This window comes from Carassius auratus, unplaced genomic scaffold (assembly GCF_003368295.1).
Source record: "Carassius auratus strain Wakin unplaced genomic scaffold, ASM336829v1 scaf_tig00002454, whole genome shotgun sequence".
NCBI lineage: Eukaryota > Metazoa > Chordata > Actinopteri > Cypriniformes > Cyprinidae > Carassius > Carassius auratus.
In genome coordinates this window covers 65,568-83,179 of record NW_020523449.1, presented here as the reverse complement: position 1 = coordinate 83,179, position 17,612 = coordinate 65,568, and the positions used below count along the sequence as shown (strand labels likewise).

Genomic DNA, 17,612 nt, shown 5'->3' with positions numbered 1-17,612 from the left:
TTTGGTTTTGACTGTAGATCATTTATTTAGTAACATTCACTTGCAAAATATATTTCCACCAGCATAAAAATGGATGTTGAAGAATAAAAGAACAATGATAAGACTGCCCAGTTCTAGCCACATGAAGGTTTGTGGTAGGTAAGAACAACTTTAAACAACAAGCAAAACACTGAGTGAAGAGAAGAAAACAACAAATGAAGAAAAGAGCAGGCCATGTATGACTAACCTGAAGCCTGAGAAAGATTTGTGTGAAAGGCTCCATTCTGACCAGATATGAGGCCACAATCATTGCAGAGGAGTAATGAGTGCCATAATGATACGCTGGAGTCTCGCCTGGGAAGAAACAAAAACAGGTTTAAAAAGTCTCAGCTTAACACGCACATGCTAACAGATCACCGACAGGGGTCTCTAACCCACCACTAGGATCCTCCCAGTCTTTGAATCTTTTCTTGTACTGGATCAGTCTGTCATCTGTCTGAGCTCCCATGGGTTTGGATAAGTTTCGGAATGTCTTTGGATTGTTGAGGTCCAGTTCCTGTGGAATAAATCAAGATTTTTACCTTGGAAAAGAAACGACACTTAACTGTTACTAACTCCCCAAACAGAATGACATCTGCTGACTGAAGACCTGCCTTTTGAAACACTGCAGTTCTCAACATTTTGTGCTTTAGAACATATTACAAGGAACGATCAAAAACAAGTTTGTACCTCAGAGTCAAAGTCGGCCAGGATCCACGGAAAGACGGGATACTGCATCAGGTCATTATATGACCTGCCAGCCAGTGTGTTGAGATGCATCAAATACTGGAAATTACTGATTTCACCTCTCTGTAAATAAAAGAGTCTTTCATAAGCAACACTGAACAAGAGAACATAACAAACCGACAAAAACATTAAAGTGACGATACCGCACCTCCCATCTTTGGGTCACTGACTTCTCGCCGACCAGTGTACTGAGAAGACCCGACCTATTTACCAAGAAACATGTTTATTTGAATACATTTGGTAAATAAACTCTAAATTCACTTCGTAATCTTGTGATGTGAGGGTAACATACCCTTGTTCCACACTGGTTGGGACGTTGCCCAGAGACAGATTCTGAGCTGTCGGCTAGTGAAGGAACGACGGCCAGGAACCTAGAAAACATTATTTGGCTGTGTGTAACCAAGTATTTTTCTGAGGTTCTTCAATTAAATTACTATTAAAAAACTTTTTTTTTCTTTTTTTTTTTAAGCAAGAATGCATTCAAATGATTGTATGAGTTAATTTCTTATGTTATGATATTATGAAAAATCTTGTGTGTTCAACGAAAGAAACTCATAAAGTCTGTGTATGAATGTGTGGTACTCCTGTTCTAATATAGTCAAATTTCACTATGACTTGCTGCCTAAATGGGGAGCTGCAGTGCATGGCAGTATCTGAGAAAATGTCTGAGGAATTGATTTAGATTGTCACCCTTTTCAATTCTTAATTGCAGAGTGTGACAACATTTAACAGAAGAGAACAAGATTTCATCTAAAACTGTCAGAAAGTGTGACATCCACAAGCAAAACAGAGCTGTTTTGTGCCAGTGAGTGGGATGCAGCCTTAAAAGGCATCAGGGTTTACAATACCTTTGATACACTTTGTTCCGGACTCCTTTTTGGAAAGCCAACAAATAATTTCTTCCATCTCCGGAAAACACTTCTACTGCCATGGGCTGTGATGAAGACAACAAAGCATAACTTCAATATTGCCATTAACATGAAAGCTGCCCAGTGTGTTATCTGGGTCCATCAAAGAATCGAGCCAAGCGGTTTGTTTGCATACCTGAAGCAAGTAGCGACGTTTGTGCACCTCTCTGATGTCTTCATAAGCGAAGATGCTACAGGTTCTTTTCAGCTGGCTCTTGCTCTGCCGGGCCCCTCGGGGGATGATAGGCTCATGCATACTGCAAATGTCACAAAAACAAGCAGCGTATAGACCCAGTGCAACCACTAAAACAGTTCTCAACCAGGGGGGTCTCAGCAAAATGACTTGCATTATAAAGCCAATTAATCATCAATATATTATAGCACAATGAATTTTCAGTTTCAGTTTCAGTTTCTGAACAGTTTCTTATATATATATTATATATATATATATATATAATTATATATTTTTTTTTTTTTTTTTTTAAGTTAAAAGATGTGTCACAATTATAAGATAAGAAAAGAATAATAGAATGAATTATAGATTGAACAAAAGAATGACAGATAGATCAAAACAAATGGTAGAAAGATATATAGAATAGCTAAATGGTAGATAGAATGTATGACCGATAATAGATGGAGAACAATAGAATGACAGAACAAAAGGCAGAGAGAAAGACAGATACCAGATGATTCTGCTAGAAATAAGTCTTTCAAAATTTTTTTTGAAGGCAGAATCCAGAATATAAATTCTTACTTGCAGGGAGTGTCTCGATGTCTCTAATCTCTCTGGGTGACTGTCATGGTGAAGCCGTCAAATCACATAGAAATGTTCTTTCCCAAAAGGAGCAGCCCTTCACTGGTGTCCAGACCTTGAACTCGAGCACAGCGGTACATGTGCTGGATCTATCCCAACACACACAGCAACATTCTCAGTACGTTTTATATCAGTTAGTTCAAATTCAAAAAGCAAAATAAACCTAATCATCCAACCAGACAGATATGACTAATATTCCCTCATACTGATCGAGGATAATGTGCTTTTAGAACAGTAGTGATCAATATAAAGCTTCAGATTAGAAAGCTTTCACCCAAGTTTCCAAAGCCTGATTGTTTGCGTTGACAACAGTGGCTGGCAGTAAAAGCAGCTGCAGTTGTTAAACAGTGTGATGAGGATGTGGCTGTGGTGTGCTGCAGACCTTCTCTCCCTCCTCCAGCAGGCGGAGCAGCGTGGTGTTGTCAGTTTTCTGCTCCTCGTCCATAGCTCCTGACTCCAGCAACTCCTGCAGCTGGTCTTGACTGTCCTCATCAGCTCCATCCGCTGTAGAGCGGGACCGCTTTAAAGGGGCCTTAACCAGACCTAAAACACAACACGGCACACTGAGTTAAATCCATAATCACATGTTTATTAATTAAAACCGATAAAGAGTGAGATCATTCAGAAGCCAGTTTTGTCCCTTTCTAGTCTAAAGTTCATTTCTAGTTACTAGTAGTTCATTTTTGAAAAAGGGAGAGAAAAAAATCACTGTTTTAATAATAGTAGTAGTAGTTTTAGTAGTTTCACTGTATCAAGTAATGCAGAACATTTATTGTTAAAATGACCTTTGACCCTTGCGATGGTGTCCTCTCCATGTTCAGGCTCCTGCTGTGTGGTCTCTCCCTCTGTGTTCTGCTCTATGGAGTGCTGATACATCCCCGGGTTCCCTGACAGCAGCCGCATGTAATACTCCTTACTGTCATAGCTTATCGCTCGTCTGTAACGCGCCGGTTTCTGGAAGGATTGAAGTTTAATTAAGTCCTCGTTAACTCTTCTTTATATTAGTCATGATGAAAATGACTTTATTAAGAATACAATCTTGGAAGTCAATAGCTATGTTTCCATCCACTTATATTTATGCACATTTTGGATTATCGCATAAAATAAATGCTGCATGGAAACGCCATGGTGCGCATAAATTCTAAAAATGTGCATAAAAAATGCACTGAGTAGGACCAACTTTTTATCCAATAAGAAAACATTTGCATAAACTGTGATGGTAATACATTTACTGAATAAATTCCACAATGCGCACTGAAAAGTCATGTGACTATGAGACTGGATAACTTGACTAACCAGCAACCGATCTCGCTCACAACTTCTATATTTTGTTTTGAATGTTCTGGAAAGTCTATCATCAAAGTATTATGTATAATTACAGTCTTACATGACTGTGTTCCCAAACAGCAGACATCTACCTCTAAAAGCAATGTCTACATATATTGTGTTACCTCTGCTCTCTCTCTCTAAATTGAAAATTATTATATTAAGTGGCTTTTCCTAGTTTTTTTTTTTTTTTTTTGAGTTATTCAGTGCCAGTTTATCAGGAAGGGACGTTTTGGTTCTCTTTGACTCGTTGGATGGAAATGGTGCTTTATTCGCAAGGTTTAATGCAATATTACAGGTTTTATGCAATATTCAAGGTCTGTGCATAAGTTACAATTGCATCTTTGGATGGAAACAGCTATTGACAGCAAGAGGAAACCAGTCAGAGGCATGCAAACACAGTTTAGACTCAGCACAGACGTGTTCATCACTCCTTGAGAAAATCCCATGCAACTCACATATAGTTTATAATTCATATCTAAACACAATTAATATTCACCCCACACTGAAAATGTTAAGCATTTAAGAAAACAGAAAAACAACCTGCATGGTCATGCTGTATATAAAATTTCTACTAAAATATCTATATACAAAGATATATCTACATCTAGGAAAGTGAAATGTATAATTTCCAAACAACTGGCAACAGAAAACAGAACTGTGGTCTGTTTGTTTGAGCGGCCAACTGGACTCAACCAATGAAGGGGGTTTAGAGCGGGTCTACTGTATCTGTTTGCAGAACAATGGAAGCTGTGTAAAGTATGTGGAATGGTCTTTATTTTTGCAGTTCTGTTTGGTGCCTACAACATGAATACCAATAATAAGTGAGTTATAACAGTAGCATGCAACATTCTTGTCTGAATATTGTCCCACTTCACATTCTATAATATGGATAACAAGGGATTAGCAAATGGGAGGGATGGAGCTGTACTAAACCTATTTTTCTAGAGGTCTCCTTGTGTATGAAATATTTACAACAGGAATGACAGCAGAGAAAACATCTCCAAACAGGGTTTTAAGCATTCTGTGGATGTGTCAATCCACATATGCCTCCTCATCATGTGACGAGACAAATGCAGAAGGTCTGGGACATTTATTTTACACTTAATGCTGCAATGCAGATGTTTAAGTGGGAAAGCAAGACCGTAGTTTAGGCACACTTCAGTTTGTACCTGGACTGGTATGTTAACCATTGCGCCCATTAATGGCACCTGTGATTGATTCTGAAAAGGGAAAAATGCATTGTGTTTGCATTTCAGGCTTCTTATGTGAAGTCATTGCCATCATATGGCTGATGCTGGCAATTAAAGTTCGAGAGTTTACAAAAGATCAATTGACAGAAGATTATCAACCATTAGTGCTAAACAAATGCTGATTTTCAAGAGACTATAGGCAAATTCAATAGACTTGTTTCAGTTAATGGGGTAAAATAAGGTTAAAGAAAATTATGTTTTATTAATTAAGTTTATTATCTATTTCGGTAAGCCAGAATTTGTTAATATACAATACTTAACATCCTTTAAACTGAAAAATTACAAGAAAAAGGAACACCAACCTGAGTGCTTGTGTTGGGTTCAGGATCAGGCACATAGGGATAATGGATGTAAAACATGTCGTTCCGAACCATCTTCTTCCTCATTCTGCAGGGTCCCTCAGTCATGTCCAACTGAAACTTGTCCAGGTGGGAGCCAATAGGAGGCCCCCAGAGGCCCCTCTCACGAAGCAGCTCATATTCAATCCCTGCCCACTCATCCATCACATATTTCAGTGCATTCTGCTGTCTCTGTGAGAAAACAAATGCATATTTGCATCAAAATAATTTTCGTAGAATTCATTCCACTATGAACAGAACTTGGAAAACATTATTTAGTGATCCCTCAATTTAAAACATTTCAGCAATTATTATAATTCTGAAAGTTTCATATGTTTGAAATTGAAGGGTTACCTCTTGATGCTCCTTGTACTGCATTGCTACCAAGTCCCGGACCACAGCAATGTGCGTGAACATCCACTGAAAGGTCTCCTGTGGACAGTCACAATAAAATTCCATAAGATCAGCTGTGAAAAATAAACATTACAAACATACGATACTAACACAGCATAACACAAACATAAATTGTACAACAAAGTCACTCACATTAAACAGACTCACTCAAATGCCAAAAGCCTTTAAGTTCCCTTTAAAAAGGTTTTATTGGATTCTATAATTAACAGGTAACCAATGAAGACATAGCAGGTGTGATATGACCCATTTTCTGGTATTAGTTAAGTCTCCATGCATGTTGTATGACAATAGACTATAACTTTCAACCATTTCTTTCTCATGGGGTCTATTCCCAAATATAATAAACTCAGCCTTATCCTCATTTAATGTAAGAACTGATTTGTCAATCATCCCTTTACCTCAGTCAAACACATAGAAAAAAAATTAGCAAATGATGTACAATCATCAAGCTCAAGAGAAAGGTACAGTTTTAAATCATCAACATACAAATTATAATTTATATTTTATTGACTAAAGATTGACCCTAAAAGCAACATGTATAACAAAAATGGGGTCGAACCAAGAATCGATCCCTGTGGAACACCCTAAGAAATAGATATCGGTCTAGATAGATGCATTTTGACAGTTACCTGTGCAGAAAGATTGTTCTTGTTCATTCCACTTTCCTTCTTGCTGCGACGGGAACCAGTAAGTTTGGACAGACCAAAGCCACTGCTGACTCGAGACAGTTTGGACTGATTCATTGGGGCAATGGTCTCGCCCCTGCTGATGCATTTCTTCTCATGGACTATAAGCAAAACAGAGAAGGTTCAGCAGCACAGTAAGAGAAAGGAGAGTATAAGGAAACTGCTAAAATATTTAACAAGAAGAAATTAGCAGAGTGACAAAGATACAGGAAAGAGTGTGAAAGAACAAAGCTGCTTATATTTAACTCTATGGTAGAATCTGAATGTGATGTATTTATAAAGTAAAAATTTAAGTTGTGACTGCATGTTTTCCTCACCCAGATGGTTCTGCCAGCTTTTAGCAGCAGGTTCCTCTAAAGCAGGTCGAGCAGTGGCGATGTCCACATGTCCTCGATCATTGACTGGTAGAGACACTTTAAAAATGTCCTCCAGCATTTGCCGCTTACTGTGCATGAGCTCTGTCCACACACGATTCACTGCCTTGAGCAACAACTGACGACCTGACAAACACACACACACACACCAAAAAGGACAGAGTAAGTTTGATGGTAATAATGGTCTTTATGAGGATTTGTGAAGCACTTTAAATATTAAAACTGTATACTTAAATACACCATACACTTGCTTGCAAAGATGTCATAAAAAGAGAAAAAGAACAACCTTCGCTAACATCCTGGCTCTGGACATTGTCCGACTCATTCTCAGAAGGAACCGCAACATGCCAGGTGGTCATTCTGGCCTCCGCCTCCAAACCAAACCCCTCCACACTACTGTAAGGGAACATGAAAGTGACGTTGACCTGTGACACAGTGATACAGCACACCATTCTCATACATTTTTGGGCAGTGCTTTATTTGTGCTGCACCATGTGAACATTCTCCAGTCAGTCAATATTATAAGCTTGAATGCTAGAACACAAACAGCAAGAATAATGAACTATAATTTCAGCACATCAGTCACTGAAAATCAAATCAGTTGAAGTTATTGATCTTTCTGTATCAGCAAAGCGCAGAGACTCAGAGAAGCAGCACTACACACTAATGTGATTCTGCTCACGGTCTCTGAGCCGCTCTCATTTCTCAGTCTCTCTGAAGCCAAACTTCTGAGTCAGCCTGGATACAGAGCCATGACAACATAAACCTCCTCCTCATGTCTCTCACAGTGACTCAGAACAGCAGAAGCGCACAATCACAAACAATCCTAAGACTGTGAACAGGAATTATTCATTTTTCACTGCATAAACCCATTCCCATCTATCTTTCCATCTAAATGTATGTTTTTATTTTATTTTATTTTTTACTGTGCATATACAGTAGTCTATGCATCCATCTAAATGTACTTATTTCAGAGCGCAAAAATAACTATCCATGTAAATGTATTTCACACCTCATAAATGTGACCCTGGACCATAGAACCAGTCATAATTAGCACAGGTATATTTATAGCAATAACCAACAACACATTGTCTGGGTCAAAATTATAGATATTTCTTCTATGCCAAAAATCATTTCTTCTATGCCATTAAGTAAAGATCATGTTCCATGAAGATATTTTGTAAATTTACTACTTTAAATATATCAAAACTGAATTTTTGATTTCCACATATGTCTATCTACCCATCTATCTAAATGTGTATGTATTTACCTATTCATTCATTTCACACCTTTTTTTTTTTAGAATCAGTCTGCATGTCAAATGGAAAATATATCTCAAAAGACTTAAGAGAATCTATCCATCCCTGTACCCTAAAACCAGAGCCATATAGAGTGAGAGTTGCGACAACTCCATTGACTCCAATGGAACGCTTTTTTTACAGCAATGGCGGCTCGTGGAGCCTCTAAATAGTTCCCGGAAGTAGCAGCAAACCGATGCCGCGCCGTAGAGATACAGCAGAACAAACCGTTCGCGACGCACTTTTAACAGGTAAGACGTTTAAATAATAAGATTGAATATTATCAGTACATCTTAATAACAATAAATTGCAAATTAAAACCTTCTAGTAGATTATCACTCATTAAATTAGTAGATTTAAGGTTTGTTATCAGATAACTAACAGATTAGGCTAGGATTGGAGCTGAATAAAGTTAGTAACGAACACCCTAATAATTGTAAAATCTGTTCTCATAATTCAGTTTCATCCATCGTGTTTGTAATTAGAAAAAAAGGAGTATAAACATTTTTTTGCAGGGTGGGGAAGGTTAGCTAACGTTACATAGCCTATTACGTTAGTTCAATATACAGCTGTGAGAGGAAGTGGTAAAAATTAGGTTAAAAAGTTTGTTCCTTATTACACGTATTAAATTCCTTAATAATAAAATGCACCCTATTGATATACATTTAGAGTGAATTGAGTTTGCAAAAACATGGGTGGAGTGTTTTTAGTCATTGTGATTCATTTACTATTACCTGTCTATATTATATAATAATACTGTATTATATACTAAAACTTGTTAGTGTATAAAAGTAACATACTGTAACATTCTGTGGGTGCTGGTGGGTGGAGGATTAGTGGTGCCACTGAAGTGTTCTGTGATGGAGCATCAGTGAGGATGCAGGTCAGGAGAGCTGAAGGGACCTTTTTTTTTTTGATAGCTGAATTTTCATTATTTTTCTTAGTGCTGCCTTTGCATTGTTTGATTTTTTTTTTTGTCTCTTTCAACTAGTATGAGTTTGTACTTATTATATATGAATCACCTGAAATATCATAGCTGTAATCAGTAGCCATTTCTTGTATGTTCACAGGTCTAGGGGTGCATCGTGGAGCAGGGCCCTCCTCTTTTTGACCACAGGACGATGTACAAAGATTGTGGGAATAGCATCTGGTCTCAGCCTACTCTTGAATTTTTTGGTCATGACAAATTGCTTTGCCGCAATTTCTCTGCATACTGACTTCAGTTTAGTTTCCACACACACCTTTTTTTTTGTCTACCCACATACAGTACATATCACATGGTGGTTAAATGCACAGTTATAGGTAACACTGATGACTCCCTACAATGTCTCACCATGAGTCTCAGCTCCCTGGGTTTTACAAGGCTTTGCTTGTTCCTTATTTCTAGTAAAACATTGTCAATGTAAAAAAGTGCAAATAAATGTAAGTATAATTACCTAACAATTTTTTGTTGTTGTAATTTTTATTTAGATTTAGATTGCTCCTGCTGACTTGAGCCAACCATTATTTTCTCCTCTCTATGTCAGCGGGGAAGCCATACATTCGCACACCTTTCTCTGACTGAGTGGAGCATCCCCATGCAGCACAGTAAACCACGGTGGAGACTATGCAAGGACAACATTAAAGAAAGGACACATACAAAATGCTTGTCATGCTATTACATTTATTAGAAATGTATTCATGAATTGCTGTAAATAGTTAATTGTATAATTACAATTTAAAATAACTGTTTTCTATTTTAAAATGGAATCTACTCCTGTGATGCCAACCTGAATTTTCAGCATCATTACTTTTGAATGGCAGTGTACATGTTTATATACGAGTATGCTTAAGTTGTTTTAAACCTGAATATATTGTGTACATGAATAAGTATTGTAAGAATTATACTAGATATAATAGGTATATTATTTATAATACATATTTATATTACTATATGTAATTGTAAGAATTATAAACAGTAAGCTTCATTTTACATTTATTTAACATGCTAATTACTGCTGCTAACAGTTAATTGACCCATAGTGCGGTGCGAGCTGAAAATCACCTGTCACCAGCCTGTCTCTGTACTACCTGAAAGTCATCAATATGACATGAGTTAACATTAGATCAGTGAAAAAATGGACAATATGTAACGTAAAAAGGCAACAGCAACCCGTGTTTATAAAACTTAACGTTAGCCTGAAATACGTTTTTAAAATAACGGTAATTGAACACTAATCCTCAAATATTACCCGATTTGATATTTTAAAAACAACATCGCTGTAACTACATACTCATGCTACATACATATGTCAGTGTGTTGTATAAACATATAAAATAAATGCATTTATTGACTCCTTATTACCAGAAATCGCAGTTCTGTCACTCTACTCTTATCAGTTTGAATGGCCGCCAACGCACTTCCTGGAACTATTTGAGGTCTACACGAATCACGTGACAACCAAACATTTCGAACTTCCGTTGTCGCAACTCTCTCTCTATATGGCTCTGCCTAAAACCAAACGTCAACATCTGGATACTCTAAATTCATAAACCCTTGTTTTTATGTGCAGTGCTTGAAAGCATTATACCACCTCTGTTTCTCTCACCTCCCCGTATGCAGGCTGATCAAGCAGTGGGCCAGGCAAGTCACAAACTCCTGGTCATGGTTGCCGGGACCCAGCACAAGGTTTCGGTTTACCGTCAACACACGTAGTGAATCCAGCAGGGTGACCTGTTGCGGGACCGTTTTGTGTGGTCGTGAGAGCTGGTAGAGGATTGTTCGGTTCAGACAATGGTAGATTGAGTCCAGAGACAAACCCTGTGATCGCCGTTTGGACTGATGTGTGACAAAAAAAAAAAAAAAAAAAGAAAGAAAGGGAGATTTGTTGAGAAACAACCAGTCACGCAAGTCACATAGTAATGCTAAATAAGTCTTGCACATGAGGAATGTCAGAGAGAGAGAGAGAGAGAGAGAGAGAATTGTACAACTAACAGAAATGTGTAATATAATAACAGTAAAATAATTTATACGTAATAACTGAATTACATTGTGGGTCTTTGTGGTCTTTGTTTAATGTTTGCTAGCTAAATAATTTTTGCAATATTTAGTGAAACGTTTAGTGTGAGATTGTTTAAATCCCATTTTAAAAAGATAACTGTGGTTGCTATGATTGCTTATAATTTGCTTTTAACTGCATTTAAATTTGTAACATTACTCCCATTCAAAAGCTTGGGTTGAGTTCAAGTCTATTATAGTTTCCAAGGCTGCTTTTATTTGATTAAAAACAAAGTAAAAACTGTCAAATATTATTACAATTTAAAATAATATATTTAGGTCAATTAAATGTAATTTATTCCTGTGATGGTAAAGCTGATTTTTCAGCAGGTAACCATCTCATATGGTAGTCAAACATTTCTTATTATAACAGTTTTGCTTGATATTTTGTGGGCACCATGAAACATTTACAGTATTAGGATTCTTTAATGGTCAGAAAGTTATATTCTAATATTTTGTAGCATATATTTAAGCATTTATATTTTATATTTGTATGCACTGTTCATGATTAAAATGACAAACTAGAAAAATACACTCAAAACAATATATAGCAAGACCACTTCCTAATTATTCAGGGACACTATGACTTTGGGGACAAGTGTGCTTGTTTTGATGTAGGTGGTGTGAAAGCATAATTGGCGTTTAAGTGGGGAACCTCTGACGTGATCTCACCTGGGTGATCAGCTGAACTATGAAATCCACCACGAGCTTGGACTCTTTGTTGAACATGCCCTGCCAAAGCTTATCCACCACACGCTGTGTGAAGTAAAACACATTGTTGACCAGGATCTGGTAACTTCCTCCTGTCGTTATTGGCAATGATGCCTCTTCACCTGTTGGAGGACAAAGCCAGACACATGAAAGATTTGTAATTTTAGCTTATATTCTGAACATTCTGTTGATCAACAGACTTTAAAGGGTTAGTTTAGCCAAATTTTTAAATTGTGTCATTAATAACTTACCCTCATGTTGTTCCAAACCCGTAAGACCTCTGTTAATCTTTGGAACACAGTTTAAGATATTTTAGATTTAGTCCGAGAGCTCTCAGTCCCTCCATTGAAACTGTGTGAACGGTCTACTATCCATGTCCAGAAAGGTAAGAAAATCATCATCAAAGTAGTCCTCGTTCATGAGTCAAGAACCGGTTGCATCGGTTTTCGGATCACAAGTACTTCTTTCGGACAGTTCGATTCGATTCAATAAACCGGTTGAAGAAAACAGTTCACCGGTTCTTTTGCGCTCGATGTAATGGTGTCATTTGTGATGATTGCCCTTGATTCAAGCCTTCTGTTTACCTGGGCTCATAACATTAGCACAGAATCAGTTCAGAATCAATCACCAAAAGAATCAGTTCGGTTCAGACGCTCTGTGTGTCGGACTGCTTCATGCTGAATCACACATGCGCAGTATCATCAGCTCCTCGGTTCACGTATCGGACGCGTCTGACAGAAACGGTTCTTGACTCGTGAACGAGTCAGTCAGTTTTATCGTTATCTGGCTCGGCTCAGTGTTCATCTTCAGTTCTCTCTTCACAGCAGTTCAGTCAGTGTACTGTTTGAGTACATGAATTACTCTGGGATATTAGTTTGTTTGAACTCAGAGGGAGTGTTAAAAAAAGTAAAAAGTAATTTGTGGATTAATGCGTATTGGAGACGCGAACCGTTTAAAACGATTCAGTTTGATTTGGTGAACTGGTTCAAAAAGATCCGGTTACATCGAATGATTCGTTTGCGAACCAGATATCAAAAACTGCTTTGTTTTGAACTCTCTCACAGCAGACACGGAAGAGAAGACAATGATGAATAAAATCGTAGTTTTTGCTATTTTTGGACCAAAATGTATTTTCAATGCTTCAAAAAATTCTAACTGACCCTCTGATGTCACATGGACTACTTTGATGATGTTTTTCTGACCTTTCTGGACATGGACAGTAGACCGTTCACACAGTTTCAATGGAGGGACTGAGAGCTCTTGGACTAAATCTAAAATATCATAAATAAATGTATGCATTTTAAAAATGTATGCATTTAACAGGCGCTTTTATCCAAAGCGACTTACAGTGCATTCATGCTATCATTTTTTACCCATCATGTGTTCCCGGGGAATCGAATCCCCAACCTTGCGCTTGATAACGCAATGCTCTACCAATTGAGCTAAAGGTACACAAAAAAAAAAGAACACTTAACACTTAAAAGATAAACTGAGGTCTTACGGGTCTGGAACAACATAAGGGTAGGCTATAAATGACATAATTTTTTATATTTGGCTGAACTAAACGTTTAAGGGACATCAGGGAAATTTAGATCAAAAACATTGAGAACCACTAAAATATGGTCATGTCTTACCATGCCATGAAAGTTTTTGCATATATTGTGCCTGATCTACATTGACATAAAAAAAAAAAAAACACACACACACACACAATTTGGAAGAAAATGAGACTGAGTTAATGACAACATTTTCATTTTTGGGTACATTACTGATCAATTCCCTGAGCTAAACCTGATGATTGGGATGCAACTAACCCAGCAGAACATCTGCTGCCAGAAGCTGCTCCATCACACTGTCCAGGATGTATGACTGAAACTCTTTCTGCTGGGTCCTGGTGGAGCGCTCTGGTGAGGCCTGAGGACACAGAGCAAAGTTAGCGTTCCTGTCCACTCCCACATTAGCTTCTAATAAGCTGCATGCAAAACACCGCAGGATGCTAGAAAAGAAAGCCAGGATGAAAGGGACTGAGATTCTGTAGCTTCACGCAACATCACTCACAAATGAAACTTAATGATGTAGACATTCAAGATGTTCTCACCTCTAGCAGAAGATCAATGATGGGCGTCTGTTTGCTGGCAGGTGTCATGCACAGGTTGTCCATGATGAGGACCCTCATGAAGTCGAAGACATACTTCTTGGCTGGGTGGTTGGTCAAGTAGGTTTTATTGCCTACATTACAGTATTCTGACTGGCTACGGTTCATGCCTGTATCCGTCACAAAGGCTTTGAACTCTTCTGTGGGTGAGCTTCCTTCATCATCCAAATCACTCACCTGAGGAAAACGAGACATTTTTTTATCACACAACCAACTTCAACTGAGACTGAAACATCAAAAGGACAAATTCCCAGTTAGAATAACAAACAAAGAGAACAATAGCGTACCATCTCAGAGTAAGGCCGTATATTGAAGGGGAAAACCGTAGCAGCAAGTGTACACAGGAAGTCCGGGCTGTGCCACATGTGTGCCAGATCTGGGATGTTGTGATAGAGGTAACGGAAAAACTGCATGAGAGTGATGGGATATTCTCTCAGCCAGGAACCCTCCTCCTCTGACTGCCAAGGCTGTGGGTTAGATAGAGAGAAATTTCAGCTCCTGTGGTCTGAGGGTCTGTAGTCATGAGAATAACTTGCATTTCTTAGTATCTGCAGTGAAACCAATTCATCTTAACATAATACCATTTTAACCTTTTATTTTTCACTTTGAGCACCAGTTTGTCACTAATTTCCCATTTCATTCAGAATTTTTCATCAGCTGTAGTACAAAACCTTTGATAAACTACCAAATGACGAGTGCAGAAATCATCCCAATGCCAGCAGTTGCTCCTGGGGTGTATATTTCTAAAGCAGGAAGCTTGGAGACTCACCAGGTTGAGCATGCTGCGCAGCATTGCCAGTAGCAGGAACGCTGCTTCAGTACACATGTTGTGAATGGAGCCCACCACAGAAGCACTGGAAGCTGGGACGCCAAATATAGTCGTCCAGATAGAGTCCAGGTCAAACTGTGTGAGGAGATGGGTACAATGCAATAGTAACTAATTCATTCATAATTATTATTAAATGTATATTATACAAGTTATTAAATTGTATTAAGTTATTATGAAATCGTAGTATTACTAAATTACATTTAATGTAATACATTTAATTCAATAATAAATACTCAATGATTTTGCAGTTGGTGGCAAGCACTACAATGCTCTCACAGGAAACAATCACAAGGGCAGATGGTAAACATTTATATATAACCCATGCATGACAGAATGGATGATACAGCAAAGACAATTTGTTGAACATGAGTCTAGTGTTACTTTATTACAAAAAAAAAAAACGCTTGAAAACAAAAGATCCGAGATATAAAATATAAATTTAAATCCTATTTAAATTTGTAAACGTTTTATGATTCAAAAATAAATAAAGAAAGAAAAAAAGAATATGATATTAAATTATTTTAGATTCTGCACTACTGCTAGGTCACTAATTGTATGTAAGCAAATTGGTGACACCGAGCACGTGAACATGAGTCTTAATTTTTCACAAATTGTTTTACACAACTGCAGATAACGCAAATTATTAGTATTTTTAATAGTGTTCTCAGAGATGTGGAAAATGATATGGATTGTGAGATCACACTAGGGCTGTGCGATATGGGGAAAATATCTAATTGTGATTTTTTTTGCCAGATATTGCGATTGCAATTATTGTCAATAATGTGCAGCAGTCAATAATGTGAGTATCATTACCCTGCTGAAAAAAAAGAAGAAGAAAAAAAGAAATTCTTACAGTTTCCATGAAACCATTACAAAATTCCTTTTTGTTTTTGGCTTTATTCCAATAGGAATTACTGTTGTTCTATGTGTGTGTGTGTGTGTGTGTGTGTGTGTGTGTGTGTGTGTGTGTGTGTGTGTGTGTGTGTATATATATATATATATATATATATATATATATATATATATATATATATATATATATTTATTTATTTATTTTTCAGCAGACAAGATGATGGTATAACTAATTTTATAGAATTAACTTAGTTACTGAATTTCACTGGAAATATTTCTTTAGTCAATTATTAAAGTATTACATGTTACACTGTATTTGGGATTTTAAGAACAAGTGGAAAATATGCTGAATGTTTCATTTCATTCAAGTGAAATTAGCAAGCAGTTGCAGTAAGTAGCAAGACTGAATTTACATTTGTTTTAAACGGGGAGCCAGGCGCGAGTCGACGCAGGCTGCGCACGTGCTTCAAGCCTCATATATAATATCTATAATATAACCAAGTGTTACGAAACAGGCTGCGTGAGTGCGGCAAGTGTGCACGGCTCGTCCATGATGCGGGATTCGAGCCACATGAGGAAGAGAGGAGCAAGTATGAGAAGCATTCAGAGACACGGGTTGTGTGTGCGGTCTTCTGAATGGGGAATAGTGAACATTCAATAAGAGATGTTCTAGATATGCATTGTGACGCAGCTCTTGTAAATTCTATTTTTGGTTCGCTGTCTGTCTTTTCAAAGCTTAAGTTACAGAATGTTTTTCTTTAGTTTTAATTTGCCTAACTATTAACCTGACCCTGTAGACTCCATAATCCCACTCTGTTTCTCCCCTGCTTTCCTTTTTTTTTTTTTTTTTTAATGGTGGTTGTTTACACAGTTGGCTAGAGCAGAGCTGATTGGGGAGGACGGATGTGCACTCACTCTATTGGTTAGTAAGACTGTCACTCAAGGCTGGCAGTCATGCATATGCAATGGAACAGCGTAATATCATGAATTTGATTCCAATTAATCGTGATTCGATTTCGATTTATCGCACAGCCCTAGATCACACACACACAAACAAAGACACAAAGTGAAGACATTTAAGTTTAATTAGGGAAAAAAGGTTTGCATACTGACATGTACCTGCAGGCTGTCAGGCAGCTCTGTGATTGGCTGCTGGAGGAAAAGGGCCATGAGCATGAAGTAGATCTCTGGGACATTAGTATGTTTGGGCAGCAGAGTCTGCAACACAGGGAATCCTGGGAAATGGCAGGCATCTCGGTTGATTTCACGCAATGTCGACCTGCCTCCTGCGCTGCGGCCAACGTTAAAACCTGAAAGGATATGAGCAAAAAAAACATTTTATACTGTATAATTATAGAAACTAATCAAATACGATTAGGTCTCTTGCTCACCCAGAACAGTGCCAATCTTATTAGTGAGCACAGAGTCAGTGTGGTCCAGCCATCCTCCTCCAGTCAGGCCCTCTTTAAACCGGATCAGGATGGATTGGTTACTCAGCAACACCACCAAGATTAAGAGAGCTGCGGTCACTGTGCTGGAGTGAATGTGTTCTTCCATAAACATAAGCAACCAATCAAAACCCAAGGTGCGCACAAGTTCTTCACAAGCCCTAAGGGAGGCAGCAGAAAGAAAAATTAAGTGGGGGGATGATCATTAACATGAAGGTAGATTTTACAAATTTTGTTAATAATGTTTTAAGTTATGAGGCTTAATTTACAGACAATTAAATGGTGTGCTTTGTCATTTTTCATACACACACGTACACACTAAAAAAAGAGAAAAGCACTTTGGCTACACTAAATCATTTCGGACACATAACCAAAGTGTCCAGTTTCATCTGGATCCAATCCCA

General features: G+C 37.7%; 1 protein-coding gene and 1 pseudogene across 1 annotated transcript in view; both read right to left on the bottom strand.

Annotated features, from left to right (window-relative positions):
* Window positions 1-40: 40 nt before the first annotated feature.
* On the bottom strand, window positions 41-1,956 carry LOC113069734 (WD repeat and FYVE domain-containing protein 3-like; annotated as a pseudogene).
* Window positions 1,957-2,489: 533 nt separating this feature from the next.
* Window positions 2,490-17,612, bottom strand: part of LOC113069733 (WD repeat and FYVE domain-containing protein 3-like) — a 57,992-nt gene continuing 42,869 nt past the window's right edge. The window contains exons 30-47 of the mRNA XM_026242848.1: window positions 17,152-17,369; window positions 16,880-17,070; window positions 14,849-14,983; window positions 14,367-14,546; window positions 14,023-14,256; window positions 13,739-13,838; window positions 13,559-13,594; window positions 11,886-12,046; window positions 10,765-10,994; window positions 7,165-7,274; window positions 6,822-7,004; window positions 6,448-6,605; window positions 5,759-5,836; window positions 5,369-5,596; window positions 4,986-5,036; window positions 3,273-3,441; window positions 2,870-3,030; window positions 2,490-2,576 (exon numbers count right to left, since the gene is read on the bottom strand). Of these exons, the coding sequence (XP_026098633.1) occupies window positions 2,490-2,576; window positions 2,870-3,030; window positions 3,273-3,441; window positions 4,986-5,036; window positions 5,369-5,596; window positions 5,759-5,836; window positions 6,448-6,605; window positions 6,822-7,004; window positions 7,165-7,274; window positions 10,765-10,994; window positions 11,886-12,046; window positions 13,559-13,594; window positions 13,739-13,838; window positions 14,023-14,256; window positions 14,367-14,546; window positions 14,849-14,983; window positions 16,880-17,070; window positions 17,152-17,369 (2,710 nt within the window). The remainder of the gene's footprint in view (window positions 2,577-2,869; window positions 3,031-3,272; window positions 3,442-4,985; window positions 5,037-5,368; window positions 5,597-5,758; window positions 5,837-6,447; window positions 6,606-6,821; window positions 7,005-7,164; window positions 7,275-10,764; window positions 10,995-11,885; window positions 12,047-13,558; window positions 13,595-13,738; window positions 13,839-14,022; window positions 14,257-14,366; window positions 14,547-14,848; window positions 14,984-16,879; window positions 17,071-17,151; window positions 17,370-17,612) is intronic.